General features: G+C 45.8%; 4 protein-coding genes across 4 annotated transcripts; 3 read left to right on the top strand and 1 right to left on the bottom strand.

The window, feature by feature from the left end:
- Nucleotides 1–12,102: 12,102 nt before the first annotated feature.
- Nucleotides 12,103–12,267, top strand: EDB91DRAFT_1046095 (uncharacterized protein; the record flags this gene model as incomplete). The annotated part of the gene is made up of 1 exon (XM_041313234.1): nucleotides 12,103–12,267. The coding sequence occupies one exon, from the start codon at nucleotides 12,103–12,105 to the stop codon at nucleotides 12,265–12,267; it is 165 nt and encodes a 54-aa protein (XP_041181918.1).
- Nucleotides 12,268–12,846: 579 nt separating this feature from the next.
- EDB91DRAFT_1244189 (uncharacterized protein) lies at nucleotides 12,847–13,525 on the top strand (the record flags this gene model as incomplete). Its single annotated transcript, XM_041322390.1, has 3 exons — nucleotides 12,847–13,111; nucleotides 13,160–13,310; nucleotides 13,360–13,525. The coding sequence occupies 3 exons, from the start codon at nucleotides 12,847–12,849 to the stop codon at nucleotides 13,523–13,525; spliced, it is 582 nt and encodes a 193-aa protein (XP_041181919.1).
- Nucleotides 13,526–15,040: 1,515 nt separating this feature from the next.
- On the bottom strand, nucleotides 15,041–16,583 carry EDB91DRAFT_1244190 (uncharacterized protein; the record flags this gene model as incomplete). Its single annotated transcript, XM_041322391.1, has 3 exons — nucleotides 15,041–15,717; nucleotides 15,779–16,313; nucleotides 16,413–16,583. 3 exons carry the CDS (start codon nucleotides 16,581–16,583, stop codon nucleotides 15,041–15,043), a joined length of 1,383 nt encoding a protein of 460 aa, XP_041181920.1.
- An 806-nt stretch (nucleotides 16,584–17,389) lies between these two features.
- EDB91DRAFT_1078622 (uncharacterized protein) lies at nucleotides 17,390–18,915 on the top strand (the record flags this gene model as incomplete). Its single annotated transcript, XM_041315044.1, has 6 exons — nucleotides 17,390–17,446; nucleotides 17,646–17,930; nucleotides 18,141–18,268; nucleotides 18,327–18,465; nucleotides 18,562–18,745; nucleotides 18,833–18,915. 6 exons carry the CDS (start codon nucleotides 17,390–17,392, stop codon nucleotides 18,913–18,915), a joined length of 876 nt encoding a protein of 291 aa, XP_041181921.1.
- Between the last annotated feature and the right edge of the window lie 1,918 nt (nucleotides 18,916–20,833).

The raw sequence follows: 20,833 nt of genomic DNA on the forward strand, positions 1-20,833 counted from the left end.
TTCTCCATGCACACCAAGAGAGCCTGTAGCTTCGGGGAGAGGTGGCGATGAGTTACAGTGGGAAGGACTGGATAGCGAGGCTGATGGGGAAATTGCTTCTACCAACATGGTGTTCAAGTGTGAGTTAAAATATGCCATGAGGGTTTCAATCATTATTTGATGAGTAACTTTAATCGGAGCTATGCAGTATTTCAAACGTGCCATTAGAGGAAATTTCCCTTTAAGGCTTGGCTCCTGAGTCCTTTTACTAAGGCTTTGCTCAATTTGAAATCTTTATTGTCGATCATATCTGACTCATCATCGCATAAAATTTCCACCTCTTCAGCTTGAAGCTTGATTCTTGAAGTCTGACGAGTCTCTATTTCAGCTGGAGTGAAACCTGAATGTGTATCTTTTGACTGCCTTGGGTTGGTCTGTTCTTTGTGTTTCTCCTTCTTCAAGTTATGGTCCCCATGTCCTTACTACGCTGCAATGGAATGGGTTGCTCCTGGGCCAAGGATACAGACGCTCGTGGACTTAGCAGGCATCGTGCCACTTGCAAGTCTTACCAGAAGTCAAGTTTATTAGCTACAGAGAAAAGGCAGGAGCGGGCAAAAGAGTTGATCAAAACCGTGTTACCACACAAATTGACACAACATTGTCACCTCACTGTAAGTAATCTTTGACACAGGTCACTCCAGAACTCCAATGTAGACTTAGTATGTATGAAACACAGCCGCTTGCGCCAATTTGATTCACAAATGCCTGACATCCAAAACTGATAGCCCATTACAAACCTAGCAAGGCCCCATTCCAGAGCCATGTATCTAACCCTGTCCATCCAGCTAGTGCCACTCGTCCCGGCACCTCAGATTTTGCTACATTACAGAACCCAGATGTTGAAATGGAGGATACCACTCAAGTTGGAGGAGACTACGAGATTCCAGGTGCGCATCTTTATGAATGTTGTCTCATGTCATAGTATACTCATGGATTGCCAGCAGAACAAGGTCGTCCAAGTCATTCCTCACAACACATATTTATACCAAGAAATTTCAAAGATCTTCTGCCTGCTGAAGAAGATATGAATTCCTCACAATTTCCCGTGAATCATCTATCTCTTGCGACCGGTGTGGGTACAACAAGTGCAGTGGAGAGAAGTCAATCTACTACACAGTTGGGTCTTTGCTGCCTGCTGCCTCGCTTGGGAACAAGTGCGTTCGACCCTTAAGAGGATTGCTACTGGGGAATACTAGTCTCTGTCTAAAGCGACCCTATAGGATGAAAGATCTGCACAAAGCGGATGAAACTGGATAGGATGCGAAACGTACAGATTCGTCGGATGGAGCGGATGGCACTTGCGGATCGGACAGGATGCGAATCAAAGTCAAAGGAAGTTCATTAAAGGTTGGATGGATAGTGGGTATAAGTCAAAGTGACCTTCTGGTAAGGTGCAGGAAAAGTGGGAGGAAGTTACATCAAGTAAGTATTTTTCGAAACCCTCCATGCTTATAGGGTACAGTATTTTCAAGGAACATAGATATATAGGTAGCGAGTCTAGACTGTGCCATAAGCTATCTGAAAAATACTGGAGTGTGAGAGGATATGTCTGTGTTCAGTCAGTAACAAGAAAATGCGTGTGAGTATGTACCAATGAGGTAGAATGGACGTGGACAGGATGGATGCGGCGGATGCATGAGCTATAGGGGGAGATCCGAAGGTATCCGCATGTCATCCGAAAAGCGGATGGATATCGGATGGAATGGATAGGTGTCGGATGGACGTCGGATGGACGCCTGATGCATCGGAAAAGTGGTGGATACGAGCCTAGCGTAGGGATACTCCCTACACCGGGATTCAGAATCCACCGCAGGGTAGAATCCAACAAGTTCTTTTGACGCTACGGGACACTCTCCAAACTGCGTTTACGTAGTTGGACTCTCTCGGCTATATCCTCGGCGTCCATCATTTGAACCTGGATAAATTTATTCCATCTTCATTGTTAGCCAGATCCTCTCCCATAGTAGTTGCTGATGTGCACAACACTCAAGGACCTGACCCGTCTCCTGGAATCACTAAACCACCTTACCCGTTTGCCAACATGACCATCTACCGTCTTATAACGTGGATGAACTCCGGCAGCCATCAGAAGTCGCAAAATGAAGTAATGCGCCTCATTACAGATGTGATCCAAGCAGAGGATTTTGACCCAAAGGATCTGGATGGATTTTCCGTCCGGAGGTGTCTGTGCGCGCTGGACAATGACGGAAGTAAGGACACAATTACTTTCCCCGATGATTGGGTCGAGACAGATGTTCAGATTGATATTCCTACGAAGTCGAAGGATGATCAGCCCAGATCATTTAACATCGCAGGATTTCATTATCGACCGCTTGTTGCAGTCATTTGTGCCTGCATTCGCCGATATTCAGGCCAACGCATTCCATATCTCTCCTTTCAAGCGCTTATGGAAAGATCCCCTGGACAATCATGAAGAACGCGTTTTCGACGAGCTCTATACCTCTGATGTGTCATATCCTGTACCTCCAGATCCGGAATTCCGGATCTACTTCATTAAAGTCTGGTCCTCCGTCTTACTATTCCACCTGGCGCCCCGCCTTCATCTCCGCACTCACCCCTAACTTCTTTTAGATTAGCTATTGCTCTGGTTACCGGTTATGTCCTATTCCACTATGCTTACTGATCCGTCCATTCTTACTTCATTTCCGACTTCACTGCTTTGATCCGTTATACTTAGTAATAGACTTTCCACATGCTTCGTACATAGCCCTTACCTTTGCTGACTGATTTACTTACATGATACCTACAGTATATAAACCCCTGTAATACTCCAGAACTCCTCAGTTCAAATATCATCTTAGTTCTGCTCATTCCTGCAATCTCCGGACTTGAGTCTCATCTCTTGTCTACCTCTGAGTCTTAGGGGTTAAACCTTAGGACTACTTCTCCGGCTCTACCTTAGGGTAGTCTAACCTCTGTTCTGTTTCTACTCTGGACTTCTGTAGTAGCCTTACTCCATCCCTACATAGTCTTCCGGAGTTCTGCCAAACTCCCCCAACTTCTGTCCTCCGGAATTCCCTGGACTTCCGTTGGACTTCCCCTCTGTCCCCCGGAAATTAAGGGCATGTACTCGGGTAAGGGGCACAGTGCACGAGCTGAAGCTGAAGCCCTTTGAGTAACCTCTCCCTTGAGCACGACCTTAACATGATGCCTGGCTAGAAGCTCAGGACGGCCTGCAGAGGCAACCAAAAGAACGTGGCTGCTCACTCGAACGCATTATCACTGGGCTCATGTTGTTTTCTGATGCAACTCACCTTGCAAATTTTCGGAATGGCTAAGGCCTGGCCTCTCTACTTGTACTTCGGAAATTTGAGCAAGTACACGCGCTCAGCACCGACATCTGGTGCATGCCATCTTGTGGGATTTTTGCCTTCGGTACGTCACGTCTCTTATTTCCCATGGCTCGTGACCCTATTGACATTCATTCTTTCCAAGCTTCCAGACAGTGTCAAGGACATTCTTAGCAGTCTCCCTCGGATATTGAAAAGTGGAATCTCAGCCCTCAATGCACATTGTCGACAGGAATTGTTCCATTCTTGCTGGAACATCTTACTAGATCCCGAGTTTCTTCATGCATACTGTCATGGAATTGTACTCCAGTGTCCCGATGGAATCTTCAGAAGGGTCTTTCCATGAATCTTCACTTATTCGGCGGATTACCCGGAGAAGTGCGTCATTTGTCTTCTTTATTTCTCGAATACTTATTACTGTTTCAGGGTTTTAATAGCGACAATCAAAGACATGGGCTCTTGCCCATGTCTGTGCTGTCTCATGCCGAAAGCCTCATTCAACCTTTTGGACCTCTTCAGTGACATGCAAGATTGCATAGCCAACCTTAGAGTATATTCTCTTGCAAGGGTAATGGAGGCTCGCAAATTCATCTACGGATGGGGACATACCATTAATGGCTCAAAAGTACAGATAATCCTTGGAGAAGGGTTATGGGTGCCGACCATGGTGAGGGCTTTGGAATGAATCATATCAAGTAGTACCTGACTTTCAACCAGAACATGTTTGTAGAAAAGCTTAGTTCGCTAGGATTTGATGCTTTTTGAATGCTAGTTGTTGATTTCATGCACGAATGTGAGCTGGGAACATGGAAGGCCTTGTTTACACATCTCATTCATCTACTATATGCACTTCCTGGTGGCGATGGCCTCGTTGCACAACTTGATCAAAGGTTCGTTGTACATCAATTGTCTTTTCATTTATGAAACTGATGGTCTTCTTAGATTTCGCCATGTTCCATCATATGGCAATGGTGTCATTCACACATTTACAAATAATACTTCGGAGATGAAAAAACTTGCAGTGCGAGACTTCGAAGATATTTTACAGGTTTGTCTTGCCACATGTCTTGTGTTGATGTGCGTCATTGATATCTACCAGTGTGCTATACCCATTTTCAAGGGGCTGTTCCCAAGAGACCACAATGTCATTGTGCAGTCACTTTTGTATAGATTTGCGCATTGGCACACCCTTGCAAAACTCTGGATGCATTCCAAAACTACCTTATCGGCTCTGGACGAAACATTCAAAAGGCTCTCCCACCAGTTGCGCAAGTTCAGTGACTTTACATGTGCTGCTTTCACCGCAATGGAACTACCAAAAGAACAAGCTGCTCATGAGCGCAAGACTGCGCACGAGTGCTCAGGTCTCAACAATCCGGATGCTGGGAGTGGCGGTCACAAGACTAAGAAGTTTAATCTGAGCACATGTAAATTTCATGCCATGGGAGATTATGTGTGATCAATTCAGCTCTTTGGTACCACAGACTCCTTTACTACGCAAATCGTATGTGAATTTCTTTCATATTTTCTCAACTCGTTTTTATTTCAGGCTAGGGAGAGTTGGCACATAGAGCGCTGAAAGTGTTCTATCCTTTGACCAGCAAACTAGACACCCCAGCCCAACTTGCCAAGCATGAGCGACACCGATGTGTCCTTCGGCGTGTAGCAGAAACAGCAGACACTTCATATACTAGCAAGCAGCTACCAAGTGACTTGCCTGCAGATCTCAATGATCACCACTATATACAGAAGCTTAGTCGCAACAATCCAATGGGTATATTTAGATTTCTTCAACACCATGATAATGATCCAGCCGTAGCGGTAGGTGTTACTCTCTGCATTGTTCATCTTCTTATGATATATCGCAGGGGTTCATACCAAAACTCAAGGATCACATCCTATATCGACTTCGGGGGTTAGATATCAGCTATTGTGACCATAGTTTCACAGATGATGAGCACAATACAGTCATCGTCCCAGACAGCAACATTTACTCTGTCCAAACAATGCAGGTACATTACACCACTTACGACCTTCGACAGGAGTATGACAGCATTAATCCTTGGACAGCATTCTGACATCATGGTCCTATCCAGGGAAATGAAGCCTGTTAAGACCATGCTCAGAGGTAAAGCGGAGTCTGAGGGGCTTGGCTTCAGCTTGTACACTGCGCCCCTTACCTGAGTACATGCCCCTAATTTCGGAATGTAGTCTGACATGAGTTCTATGAGTTCCGACAGGACGTCGGAACGGGGGTCCTCTGAAGGAGGACCAATGGACTACTAGGTGAGCATGGGAAAGTCGGGTGGGGGTTGTTCCGCCCGACAGGAGGGAGGTTGAAGGTTACTGCGGCCAGGAACCAACAGTAGAAGCGGAGCGGAAGGAACTGCTTGGATGAAGTCCAAAGCAGGGTGGAACAGAGGGGACGGATGTGCAAGAGTGCGGGGATCAGTTCCGATGTGCGGGAAGGGCAGCCGACGTGTGGGGAGTCAGAAGAGTGGAGGGATGGAGGAATGGGGGAATGGGGGAACGGGGGAACGGAGGATTGGAGGATTGGAGGGTGTCCGACCTAGGGAGTCAATCCCCTAGGCCGGCTAACAGGAGTTGACTAGGATCAGGCCCAAGTCCAAGAACAGAAGAGCAGGGCTTAGAAAAGGTAATATTCAGACTGAGTATCTACAGACAAATGTACATATGTTTATATACTCTAAGTGATGGGCATAGCATAGCAGAAGGCTATGTGCTGAGTGTACAGGATTACAATAGGATGACTGAGACATACGAGAATAAGGCTCGGGGAACAGTATATACGTGACAGATCAGAATCACTAGGGTATAGGGATTACTGGTGATCTGAAAAAGCGGAACTATGATACTAAACGGGGATAGGACCAGTTGAGTGGTTCCTAGTCTAGGAGTGGACCGGTGAGGCGGTTGGACAGACTAATAGTTGGGTGGGACAAGATGAGTGGAACCGAGCGGGTCGGAAAAGCGGAGGGAGTAGGAGTAGGATTGGGCAGACTGATAGGGTGGAGAAGCAGAACCCTAGATATGGTCGGATGGAAGGGGTATAATGTCGGAGGACATAGGGGTAGTGTCGGAAGAGCGGAATGGGGTCGGGCGGAGGTAGCAGGGCTAATCCTGCTGAGATGCACTTCGTGCATTGTCAGAGAAGGAGGAATGGAGCAGACGGGGAAACAGGGGGTCAGATCAGGGGTGGGGATGTTCACAGGTGGTATTGGAGGTGCTTGGATCCGGTATATGACAAAGCCCCATCATCCATATTGGTATGCCTGTGTTCTGGGCATTTATCAGATGGATGTGTGGCTCAGCACCGAGGGCTCAATGAAGAAGCACCAGATTGAGGTTCTCTACGTTAGATGGCTGGCACCCTTGATTGATCACCAGTCAGGGATTAACTGCGCTCAGCTTCCACAGGTCACTTTTGTTAAAGAGTCTGACTGTGATGCATTCAGGTTTCTTGATCCTGGCCAGGTCATCCGAAGTGCGCATTTAATTCTGGCTTTTGCTTCTGGCCGCAGAACAACATACCTTTGCCATGGAAAGTCATTCGCACATCAAGGTGATGAATCAGATGATTGGGAGGCATACTACATTGGCATGTAAGTGCCATCCTCCATCTCATTTTTTTCTCGAGCTGTTGACTGCTCAGATTTGTTGATCAAGACATGTTTATGCGCTATATGCACTGCAGAATTGGCCATCCTGCCGCTGTGTGGGAATTGACAAGAGATTGTGCCAATGTAGAGCTTGTGGACAACTCCTCACACTTGGAGGACAGTGAGAATGATGGAAATGAGATTATTGAACACTACAACAGCGATGGCAAGGAGGGTGAAGCTGATGAAGACGAATGGGATGGTGAACAGGACCATTATCCTGAGCATGGGGAGATGGAGGAGGAGGAGGAGGAGGAGGAGGAGGAGGAGGAGGAGGAGGAGGAGGAGGAGGATAATGACCATTTATCCTTTTAAATTGCATGGGTTCTACTAGTTGTGAATGTTAGTCTTTTGCCCATGAAGCTTGACCCAGCCACAACACTTCTTGCACTGACACAACGATGAACACTAACTGCATACAACTCTGAGGACTACGTTCGTCCATTTCAGCGTATTTGCCTGCTATATATACTAATAATGATACATGGCTGCTTGTGTACTAGCCTAAGGAGATAAGAGAATGTTGAAATCAGCATCTGCCCCAGAGTACCAAAGATTTCCCTCGCAATGGTGAGGTGACGACGCTCGCAGGAGTTTTCACATACTGAAGCATTGATTCATTTCTTTGTTTTGGTTCTGTAAGTGGCTAGTTCTTCCCTGCAACAGTACAATTGTTGTCTACCGAAGGGAGCAGTGTTTTCAAATGGGTGAGCGCTAATCGAAGTTTCCGAACGTTCTACTGATATAATTCAGACTAGAATCAAGTCGTCTTTCCTTGTGGCAGGATATTTGCATCATTTATCTTTCCCTTTTCCAATACTCATTGGGTAGTCTGGTAAGTCCTGCGCATTGAGTTTCTGGATGCCTAGCAGAATTATGAAGCTTTTACCTACTAGATCCTTCATTCTAGTGTTCTGTTCTGTCTTTTGTTGCCACACAACATACCAAAAGGTATGCACTCTGAATTACATCATCACTTGCACGCTGTTGATCATCCTTCTCTGCCCTTGCATTCGTGGTAGATTGCTGCCCACTGTCATCTACCTGCTCACCCTCGTCATTCTCTATATCTGCACCACCACCTGCTTCAATATATTCAATGCTGACTTGTGCTTTGATGCATTGCAAACATCTGCATCTTTCCATTGCAACTTCAGGTGCAAGTTTTTGGCTTTGAGAAGCTTGTTCTTGTTGTACAGGAACTGAAACTGATTTTCTGTTTGGTCTTTCAGTGTCGAAAAATTCAGTTTCGAGCTGTTCATGGGCGACAATTGCGGTATTGAGTCTTGCAAGATTCACAGACACAGTGAGGGGGAGAGTTGAACTGTACCATTACTAGGACATCATACAGTGCTTGTAACTACATCTGAGATTCACCAGTAGTACTGCTATATGATCTGCTTGTTACTATGGCCAATGGTTTGCAGCGTGAGCAGTAATTGGTGCGCTATAGCCGGCTGCAGCTGGCAGTGGGGGTACTGGGTAGGTGGTTGAGGATTATAGAGCGAACAAATTAAACAAGAATCTATGTGAAATGAGACATGAATGCACAAATATTGCAACCAATCGTTTGACATTACAGCTGCAATGGACCTGACAAAAATCTCACATGAGTCTGCTATGGATCTGGAGGTTTTTGCCACATCTGTCCCATACATAATCTGCCTTTTTCTGCAGTGGCTCCATCATGATTGCTTTCTCTTAGCCCATCAATGTGACACACGATACATATGCAATACTGCCTGTTTCTGAATGGTTCACAGAAGTTTACATTTTTGTTAGGGTTCCTACAATCTCAGTTCATCCATCTACTAGTACTTACGATCTATGTGATATCTGAATCCAACACAGTCTGTATCAATCCCCGACTCCACTTTAGTGGAAGAGGGTTTTGTCACAAGGAAATGACTATTTCTCTGCAAACGGACCCATGGGTGTGGGAAAATGCGGGTGTGGGAAGATGTGTGCTTGCTTAGTTCGGTGGTTGATGTTGTGGGAAAGCATCGCGCTGTCCTTTTTCTTTCTCCACCAAATACTTGCAGATACACTGAAAAAGCATGCACTGCGGCAGGCACATGTGAGTATAATTTGTTTGTTTCATTGCAGTATAGCTTATGTGTGTTCAGGGTTTTTCTTACAAAGTTGCCTTGTCATTTGGCTCGAGTCCATCATGATTCATCATGCTTCTTCTGCTCCGTCATGAACATTGAACGTTAACCTTCATGTCACTTAGTGGCCATCTGGCCCTTGGAGTGTGTGAGCATCTGCTCAATTATGCAGTTGTCATCTGACCTTGTCCAAGCTTCTGCTCCATCAACTTTGTGCTGCTGACACCATCTGGCTCTTTGAGTGCGTGAGCATCTGCTCAATCAAGGAGGTCATCTGACCTTGTCTGAGCTTCTGCTCCATTCGGGAACTTCGTGCCGCTGAGGCTTTCCAAGTGCACGAGCATCTGCTCAATTATGCAGTTCATGCAACTCTGGTCATCTGACCTTGTCTGAGCTTCTACTCCATCATGAACTTTGTGCTACTAATCACCATCTGGCTCTTCGAGTGCATGAGCATCTGCTCAATTATGCAGTTCATGCAACTCAGATCATCTGACCTTCTCCGAGCTTCTGCTCTGCTATGAACTTCATGTCACTCAGGTCATCTGACCCTCCAAGTGTGCGAGCTTCTGCTCCTTTATGAAGTTCAGGTTCACCCAGGTCATCTAGCTTCCCACAAGCTTCTGCTCACAGAAGGTCATGTATGCGTGTTGATAATAATTGATATCTCAGGCTAAGGATTACTATTTGTTGACTCTTTGCTATAACTTTCACAGCTGACACTTTTCAAACCAGCCGGATGTGATGAGACTGCGGAGCCTGCCCCTATATTCACTCATTACCCCTACAAGCCCGCCATCAGTCATACACGTCCTTGGATCGATCTTGCTTGCCACTTCTTCAGCCATAAATTTTATTCCTGTGACTTCCTCCTGGCATTTGCAAAGCACTGCATACCTCTAGAAATGGCCTTCGCCTTTAAGAATATTGAAACATCACAAGACGTGGCCTCTCAATTCTTCTCCTGTCACCATATAGCAATATACTTTGTCATCATCACAGGTAGTAGAGCTCACACAGATCAGTAGCGATGATCTGTTCCTCCGAGTCTGCGGCAGGCAAACCACGTCGCCTTTATGAAATGTTTAGACATTTTGACAATCACTTAGCACGTCAACAAACTTTCAGAGATGCTGGTACAATATATATAGGACTAACAGCTGTGCATGAAAACCCCGCGACTCTGGTTGAAAAACAAAGTGTGTGTATTTTAATTATATAATGAAATTCCCTGGAGTTCATGTTTTTCGCTGAGATCAATCGGATTTGAAACAACTTTCACGAGATTTGACATTTCTGTTGCCATTCCCCGGGGGTCGATACCCTGTGCCATGACGAAGCTTCCCTCAAAATTTATGACTAGTAAATGAGTGCCCTCAGGACTTGCTCACTGGACTTAACTGATGCTACCATGATGTAGTCTTACATGTAATTTAGTCATGTAGCCTGGGCCAAATTCGAATCAATTTGAGAGTTGATGCCTCGTGTGGACTCCTCTCATCCTGCCAGTCATAGTATGCCTTGTGTTCGCATAGCAAGGGGTACACACATTTTGTTCATCGCTACTTACCACGATCGATGTTTTTGTGGTAGACAAAACTCTCAAGTTTCACGCTTGTGACCCATCAAGAGGTCAGCATAAATGATGCATGGCTGCTCTCAAGATTGACGGCTTTGTCCACCAAAGTTTCAATGGCTATGACTCCGATGAAAGGGAGCCTGATTTTCATTCTCAACTGCAATCTTCAATGACAATGGTAATTACTTTGCAGGCCCGGACATTGTTGACGATACAGCGACATTGTTCATGTTGTCTGCACAAGACCCAGATGCTGTCGACAATATGGCAACAGTGTCCACTTGGACTGCCCAAGACAAGCCTGAGACTGAGGGCTCTCAAAGCAACCCAGAAAGTGTAGGGATTATGCCAGATCTGTTGGGGAGTCCTGTCGTGGGTGGTGTTTGTCATGACTTGGACAATTTCCAGTCAGTGGATGACGCCACCCCTGTCGCCGCTCCAATGACAGCCAGGGTAGAATCTCAGTCAATCAATGAATTAGATTTGATGGACATCATAAATTGGCCTGCAGGAGTAGTTCTAGCTATTTGTGACATTCGGCACCTCATGACAAGCTCGTCGTACCTTCAGATTGACATTCTTTGTTTTCACTCATTTGCTAGTACATAACTGTCGTTAAGTCTTCTCCTGATGTCTCTTTATGGCAAATACCTCATTAGGTTAGTCTGTGACTCGTTGGAGTCAGAACATGTTCCTTTTTCTTAACACCGTCTACAACCGAGCGGTTACACCACATGATTACACAATACATTAGTTCCACAATCACTTGCTTTACTGTGACTAGTAAGTACTTCATATGCACACTATCACAGGTGAGTCTGTACTAATCGGTGCACTAGGTTAGTTCTGACCAAAACCTTTAGCTGGTTCTTATTATTGTAAAGTGTCTGTCTTTTAGACTCCAACTCCACTTCCCATCTGCCCTGACTCAATATTCAATGCCTTCACTCCGTAGTAAGTGCTCACCTTCTCCTACCAATCTTTTGTCTCCTCACAATCCACACATGTCCCGCAGACATGTCCTGGCCTCAAGCTCACCCAAACACGATATTTGTGCCTTATGCTCTCACTCCAGCAGCCGCAGCAGTGTTCGAGTCTCTGTTCCCTCATATGATACAGTTTTCCTGATGAAACGAGCGCTCTGATAGACGTGATCAGACGGGACAATGAGACAGGTTTTCTGGTGAGTGACATGCACCCTCTTCTCTGCGCTCTTCCACTCACGGTTCATGACTGCAGATACATCTGAGGCGCACATCCACATCTTCGACCCTTACAGGCCGTGTCCTCCTCATTTTCCTCTTCCTCTTCCTCAGCTTCATCATCCAAGGAAAATGGAGCATAGGCTACATATTTATGCCCTTCTTTGGACTCTCAGATGCACAATGGTAGATATTGGCTTCAAAGCAAAATGGTCCACGACTTTCCTCATCATCTTACTCAGCATCTTTAATGTCTTTGTGAATAACTGGTGGAGCGTACATAGTGCTCATCCTCAATGTAATTTTCCTAGGTACATATGTGTTTTGGATTTTTTGGGTTTGTGCTGATGAGCTTTTTTGTAGGTACAATTTCTTCCAGACATTGCAAGACACTCCCTTGACGATTTCTTTATTGAAATCACAGTAGCAGTGCCCCTGCCTAGGATTGTTTGAAGTCCTGTTGTCGGACACCTCGGTACTCCTGTCCCTGTCACCTCTGTTCTTGGACCTGTCGTCTACCTCTCTGTGCACCATATACTAATTTCCCCACCCTCCAACAATTCCACATTGCAGCCGCTCCTCTAGTGAGGATTGGCCCATCTTTTGAGTCTTCATCTAGTGTGTTATCTCTATGTTCCCTCGACAGCTGATACTCAAGTTTGGCTTTGTACTGCCACTGACTCCAGAAGGATTCTCACACAGCAGTTTTACCCACAGTACAAATGCTGCCTCAGCATCGAGGATCACACTGCCACCCTCCCAAAACTGTGCCTCGGATCGCGTGCATTCCAAGTACCAGAGATTCCTTGATCACGCCAGGCATCACACTCTGCATCACCCGTGCCAAGCTCACGAACTTGTGACACTGATATTGAGATGGGAGGACCAATGGATATGGACGTTCCCATTGATACACTTGACACGAGTATGTCAAGTGCAAACAAGGGCAAATGGAAAGTGTCGGTGCTTGATACGCCCAATGACCGGCTGTCTAAGCCCCATACCCTTGGTGGCGATCAACCAAGGGAGACGGTCATAGTGCGGGAAGTCACATCAGTGGGTTTGGTCTTGACATGCCTGCATCTATTTGAGGGTGCAGATCTGCTGTCTGCCCCTCCACAGTTGACATTCTTAAGTGTCAATGTAGAGGGAAGTGACTTTGTCTTTGGGGCCCGAAATTCAGATGGAGATGGTTCATGAGACCTTTGACTCGTTTTAACTTGGCTGATGTTTCTTGCAGGGGTCATGGAAGTCACGTTCGTTGATGGGAAGCAAACATTATGGCTGGACTATTTACCATATCCTGTGCTCGTGTTGACCACGTCCACCACATTTTGTGCTGCTGTTATGCAAGACGGCTCTGTCAACATGTATTCACACACAGGGCAAAGGTTTGTGATAAAACAGAAGTTTTATCGCTGTCTTAATATTGTTTGGCAGATTGATAGTGACTCTAAGCTTTGGCTCACCTTGTGCGATGATGCATGGCTGCAAGTTGGCAGGGAAACTTATCAAGGAGCTTTTTGGCCCACGTCATCCTGCTGCCTTCTACGTTCGACTTGCTGCACCATCCTGCTGCTCACTACGCCTCACCAACACCTCCTGACTGGGCCTACCACTCACTATCCCCAACTCGGCGCCTGCTGCTAGCACACACATCGACAAGTGCTGATGTGGCAACGATGGATGTGAGTGGTGCTTGGAACATCGGGAGGATTAACGCGAAGTTTGTAGATACCTCTTTGCTTTGTGATACCCAATCTTATGTTATCTATATGCAGGATAGCTCAGCCTGAACATGATCACCAACGCGCACGGTACAGAGCACTAGGATGTTATTGAGGAGATTCAAAAGTGACGCAGAGGAGACTGGCATAGATGACGAGGGACCTAGAGTATACTAGCTTTGTTGCGCCCCCGGTGGTGCACATTTGGGGTGTGTGTGTGTGTGTGGGGGGGGGGGGGGTGGGGGGTGGGGTGTACGTAGCAGGGTGTCTTTCAGGAACTCAGCCGGTAGCAGGTGTCGGTGACTCCAAGCCCCTCCCCCCCCCCCCCTTGAACTTGAAATTGGCGACCATAACATCATAATGTGGTCATGGACCATAGAAAAACTCTGAACCACGGTATCAATATTCTTTCACTTATATACTAGTAGTCATACTATAGACTAACCACTCACGCTCTTCGGACTAGCTCAGCTGTCTGCGAAGTGGACTTCTCACATGGCTCGTACATGGCAGTCCTCAGGAAAAACTGTAGGAGGACCTGCCAAACGTGGTACCTTGCCACTCAAAAAAAATACCCGGCATGTCGTCACAGAATGTGTCTTCAATGGGCCTACCAGTGTCAGTAGTAGCACATTATGGAGGACGAAGAACGCCTTGATAAAACTAAAACCCCAAAGATGGAACCTTGTAAGTGCTTGCCAGTGGGACTGTTGTGTGACACTACTAACTCTCACTAGTGGTGTGTGTTTTGCCAGGATGGTGCCAAAATCTTGTAAGGTAGAGGTCATGCAAATTCGACGAACATCACATGATGTGACCATAGTGTGACATGCTTATGAGACGACAATGCTGGAGTGGCAAACACTGTACGAAGTCACAATTATGAGAGCAGTGTGGTAAGTAGACAAAATGATGGTAGGTAGCAGATACTGTATGTACTAGTGTGATATGTACTGTATATAGATCATGGATAACATATTACCTTGAATTGGAGGCCATTAAGCCTTTGGGGAGGACCCGATGTCCTCGATACTTCTTTACAGCCCATGCTGCTTGAGCTCCATTAAGGCCATGCTTATAAGCAGCAATAAATCTGTAGGATCGCATAGCAAATCTGTTCAAGGAATGAAGGAATAAGACAAATGAAGAATCCAGGCACAAAAACCACTCACCAATGCATGGTTGACAGTGGTATCGAAGCCAGCGCAGCCACCACATTTCGCTCAAGATCTGCCTCTTTTGAAGAGGGGGGATTGAGCCGATAAACCCTCTTTGCATATCCCCAACACATCTCAATGAAATTTTGGCAAAAAGATCACCGAGAAGCCTCGTGTGTGACATGTGGTTTCCAACAGGGATTTAACATTGATGAAGTCGGGCTCATTGAAAAGGATTCAGCAACAACAGCAATCCTTTTGGCCTGCCTTGCATTTGAATCCCTTGGACTCTGCTAGAAGACCCTTTGTGTCATATCCTCGTTCTTGCAAGATTTGTTCCATCCCTTTGTACCATCTAGCTTGTGGGTGACCTTCGGGGAAATAAAGTAGCTGTGGAGTACCATTACGAAGGCATCCAGGAGCCATTGGAATTTTCTTTTTTGCTGGTTTTCCATCAGAGTGCATAAGTGGCTTTCCGTTGTCATCAGTTACGGTCACATCTACGTCCCATGTTTTCGATGGTTTTTTTGGCATAGGTCGGGCAGATAGTGCATCATCAGCATGTTTCACATGCGTTGTGGCATTATCAAAGACCAAGATATGGTCTTCATTTTGATAATGTTTTTCAAGAATATTCATTGCACAGGCAGCATGCTTTAGAATTTCATTGCTGGAATAATATCCATCATGCAATTTTCCTGCCTTGAAAAGAACCTGTGCACTTTCTTTTCCATCTGGGGACTGAAGGAAGCCATAATCTGCTGAGACAAAGTGTGCAACCATCAGCAAAGCACCTTCCCCTTTTGGCTGGGGTAGAGCATCTTCTTCGATATGCTCCCATCGCACTTTGCGGCAATCATTTGCATAGAATGTTGATTCATCGTGGAACCAAACAACAATATGGCAGGTAGGTTCTGGGAGGGGGGGGAGTCGTCACATGTGAGATCATCTTGTTTCCATGTTCGTAGATGTGACTCGATGCTTCCCCATGCAGGCAGAAATACATTTTGGCGATAATGGACGACATCGTCACATTCGTGACCATAGAAATACTGCCCCCTCTTCTCTTTTTCCACCCATAACCCAATTTCTGAAGCCACCGCTGAGCAGTGCTTATAGCGATCGATTTCTTGAAACCATGGTGATTCCACACAATGGGATCATCAAGATAATGTACAATATCCAGTGCACGAATATATTTCCCCAAACTCTGCAGGTGCAATTTGATTTCGGCTGCTAGTTCCTTGTCTTCGATGCGTGAGATTGTGTGGTTTTGCTGGCGTAGAGTTAAATTTTTTCGATCTTGGATATATGCCTTTGTCCATTGACAGAGGCAGCATGTGAGATATTCACCTCTTTCAAGTAGATTCGCAGTTTGCAGGGCTGCCTTGCCCCAGTTTGAAGTGTTATTGAGGTCGGTAAATAGGACAAGGAAGTCTTTCATTGACCGAAGACGTTCTTCAAGGACAGGGTTGAGTTTAGGGTGTAGATAGCCTGTCTTATCCTTCCTCTTGGGTTTGAGCAGGTTTCAGAGGTCCACTAATGCTTTTTTTGCAGCCTCAATGGTTGGGGGGCAGCGCAGTTCCCAATGGTAGTCTCACGTGCCCACCTTATCACCATCGTCACTACTCTCATCACCACCATCATTACTCTCATCACCATCACCACTATTAGAATTGATCTCCGACTCATCATCATTGGATGTAGCACCTGGGCCATGAGAGCTAATAGCCTCTGGACAGGCTGGTAATGCTTCAAACTTGAACTGAGGTGGATCCATCAAGTTCTGTCGCCATCATATCCCACGTATGGCAATGAGATCTTCTTCTTCATCAAAGACTTCCTCACATGAAACTGGGCGGTGTTGCAGGCTGCCAGGTACGTGACAGTGCACATGTATGTACTGGCCAACATGATTTTCTTCGATGCTAGGATCGGCGGCCTCAGTGCGATGATCAGACCTAAGTAAGAGAGCAGGTGGCTCGTTGTTATCAGGGGTTGGTCTGACATGATCCCCAAACCAGTGCTGCGGCTCGGAAATGACCTCAGCTTTCACAGGTAACATGGGAGCCAGTTTATTTTGAGGGTAAGGCTGCTCATTTTCATTGGTAACAACAGTATTGATAGATGTTCTCTATTCCCAAGCAGATGGTCAATGTTTTGCCACTAAGAACAAAACAGAATACTCACATTTTCTTTCTGTGAGCCTCCAGCCTCGTCTCAGTCTCGTCTCGCCCTCTTTGACTGATGTGCAGCTGCAGCATTGTTGATCTGTGCCTCACGACAATGTTTCCACCTCCCCATGGGTTCACGACTCGGAACTTCGGCTTGTGTGATGGATGGTGGCACCCAGCATTGAATTTCCGTTGGACTTCAAACTCATTTTTCACATATAATTGACCCTACAGAAAGCTCTCAAAATTCAAAATCTTTTCACCATCTCCACACAGTACTGATTTACTCTATAGATAAAGTGTACACTTGCTTTCCCCATATTTCGCATAAATTACTTTTATGCTTCCCGGCCCTGTTGGATTGATTTTGAATTTCTCAACTTTGTCACTCTAATGTAACGCTGGGCACATGATGTTCGTCGAATTCGCAAGACCTCTACCTTACGAGTGCTCATCTTGCCCGCGCATTGTATGTGAACATTGCATTTCCGTCCTGAAGGAGTCACAGAAGATTGTTGCATGCAACAACATTCTTTTCATTTGCCCTGGATGCCACGAAATTCAGAATAAGCGTGCTGCCAAAAGTATCATCAAACCCTATTTCATAAGCCGTTTTTTTTGCTTTTAGTGTTTTAATCTGTCTAACTCATTGTTGTAATATTAATCAGGGTTTTGAGGATGCTCAAGGGGGTCCAGCACTTGAAATTCCTGCCATTGTCAATGCCCACATTGAGCTGACCAGTCGGTCAGAGATATGCACTGCTCCAATACTTATTCTCAACTTCGTTCTCAACGGCATCAACCCTTCTGGGTCACCTGCAAGAGTGATGCAGGCTTTATTGCAACCATACATCCCTGCCAAAGACCTGCATTATCACGAGATTATTTTCGACTTCGGGACAGACGAGAAATTCAAGAGACATGAGAAGTTGATGGGGAAGCTCGTGAATGAAGTGGGATGAACTGAATTTGATCATGTTGAAGTCTTTGTCCTCACGCACTCAGAAACGATACGAGGTGATCTCTGGGGGGGCACGAGAATATTAATGCAGTATCTGTGGGAAATGGGAAAATCAAAGTCGCAAAACCTTCTCCTGTTGCCTATATGGTCGATGACGTAGGTTGGTATCTGCTTTCAATTCTTGTGTATTCACTCTTGACAGTTTTTTGCTGGAATTTTCGTCTCTGGCTTGGAGGAGATACTCAAGGGCGCCACATTATGGATGCTTGTTTTTGGGCACATGGTCCACAAAACTGAGTCATTCAAGAGGTTCACATCTTGTGTCAAACAGTGGGTCATTTGGTCATTACCCGCAGGGTTGACTCATTGCTGAAATCATTTTTGACAGTCATGACATCGAGAACGCATTCGCATTCGGTGCTGAAGGGTTGCATGTCTGCCTCACCACACCATTCATAGCCGCTTATGTTGAGCGCGTCCTCATTGAAGGCTTCCTTGTGCAAGAGGTCATGCCAAGTCTCCTGGTGGTGTGTTCTTGGCTCGCAATGCACACCTCTATCATTCACGTTCATGTCACAAATGCTCTCTGCCGTTGCCCACCCACTATTGTTGAATACAACAAGGGAAAATTACACATTGACGACAAGTCTTCGACCACCGTGTCGACCTATACCTTTTTCGATGAGAATCAGCGTCCATGGGGCAGCGCACTACCCCTTCAATGCTCGAGCTGCAAGTGTCTCCGTCAATGGAAGTGCATCTCCCCTTTGATTTCTGATAATGGTTCCGTGGTGAAGTTCACATGTAGTAAATGCAGTTTCATCATTGAATATGCGAGGCCCAGCCAGTCACAGATAATACTATTTACTCAAGGTTACCTATCCGCCAGCGCAGGTGGTCGGTTATCGAGAGAGAACCAAGGTGCAGGTGGTTCTGGGTGGTTGATATATACACCAGAAGTTGAGCCTGGTGTATAAGATGTTGCTCGATCACGAGTACCTGCTGGTGCTGTGACAATGGGATGATTCTCGCTTGTTATTATTATTTCCGTAGAATGTACGAACATACCACTCTCCTGCAAAGTCGATAGCCTTGATGCAAGCAATCTGAATATGTTTTGATTGACAGGCATGAATTCACGATCACACAGCCAATATGGCATAACCGGAATTTGTCTTCACCCATGCATTCTTTGTCTAGCGACATGGATTAGAAACAAGTTGAGGAAGGAATCATCAATAAACATTTCCCATCTCTGAGTTGCAGATCAATTTAAAGCCTCGTGTAGTATGCAATTCGCCCACATCTTCTCGTCCCACTATTCCCTGAAACTACTAGTGCTACTATGACTCACTTGTCGAGCTTCCTCGCACTCCAACCTCGAGCTACCACATTAGAGTATGAAGATGCTAGGCAATCGTATTTTGTCAACCAACTCTTTCATGCTCCACCTGTACAGATATGGACCAGGAAGACCCACGAAGGCAGTTGTTTCGACCAACTGTCCCTCGGTTGAAGCCACTTACCTTCCGTGTCATCCTTCTGGTCTGTATCGACCAATACACCACTTACAGGACATTGACAAGTACAAGCGTCAAATGGCACAACCTGGACTGCTTGTCCCCCAAGGAGTCTGTCAATGTATGTATTTCTCAGAGAACATGTAACGCACATTCCTCCTCCTTCCACGCATGCTATGCTGCTGCGCTTGGACTTTACCTTCTGTGTTTCTTACTAGCATCTTGAGAGCTTGTGTTTGGCAGTATCATACAGCCATTTATTTTTCTTGATGTCCCACTGCCGTTTCAAGCTGGGTGTATACAAATCCAGATTTGAAGCAAGGGCCCCTATGTATGTTATTTATGACTCAGAGGAGCGCAGTGACTTGGTTACTTCCGCAGGAACTGAGGCAGGATTCCTGCAAGGTCATCATCAGCGACAGTTGAACTAAGGAATTTGAGACTATGGAAATAACAGGTCCAGGCCCGGGGGTGCCCAGTATCACACGGGTACTGTCATAATCGAAATCCCCTGCTGCATGGGCAGGCTTTAATTATTAGTTGCAACATATATGGTAATATCCATAAACGTCGAATATGTAAAACCGCCTCAACTTTCAACTTCTTCACTTCTTTCCCTCATCCCACTTCACCACGCACCAGTAGCCCTGCAGACCACATCATTCAATATTATATGCTGCTTATCACTCACCCTAATAATAGTTTTTGTAATCATCCGCACATTTTTACAAGTCCCTCAGCCTATGGTCTGACTTGGACTCTGAATCAGACATGACTACTATTTACTCTGATATTCCATGATTCATAGTGGTCTAGACTTGGACAAGGCGGTGTTTGGAAGTTAAGAATCACCGGGATACTAACACCTGCCAGCCAGTGGGCTGCTTCATATTTTGATACCACACACAGGAGCTCTGCTCATAATAGCAACCATGAGAGCTAAGCATCTATCAAGGGTTTTCCGATATATTGCATAAGCTACGCATGTTGAACGACAGCATCATGTTGACTGTGGTAATCAGCCACGAGCCCTGCTACCCTTCTCTTCCTGAATTTTTTAGCAGAAACAGCAGTTGGACCAACTCCTCTCAAGGGAAGACTGTGAAAACCAAAACCAAGCCCCACCTAAAAAAATCATTATTGTCACCAGCTCCCACCTCACCATTGAGTTGGGAGGCAAATTCAATCAACAGCACGGCTGAATCTCCAAAAGCATCATTACTCACAAATGGGAACAAACTGACCTTGAGTACTCTTCCTGCGACCCCAACCAAGAGTCCATTTATTCCGTTGACTGCCACCAAGCGGCTCCAATCTACTGATCACGACCTCATTCCTTCAGGTATGTTTTGATTTTGGTGCCTACTAGCAAGTT

The sequence above is a fragment of the Suillus paluster genome (genome assembly GCF_016628075.1).
Source record: "Suillus paluster strain FC165 chromosome Unknown EDB91scaffold_6, whole genome shotgun sequence".
In the NCBI taxonomy this organism is placed as follows: Eukaryota; Fungi; Basidiomycota; class Agaricomycetes; order Boletales; family Suillaceae; genus Suillus; species Suillus paluster.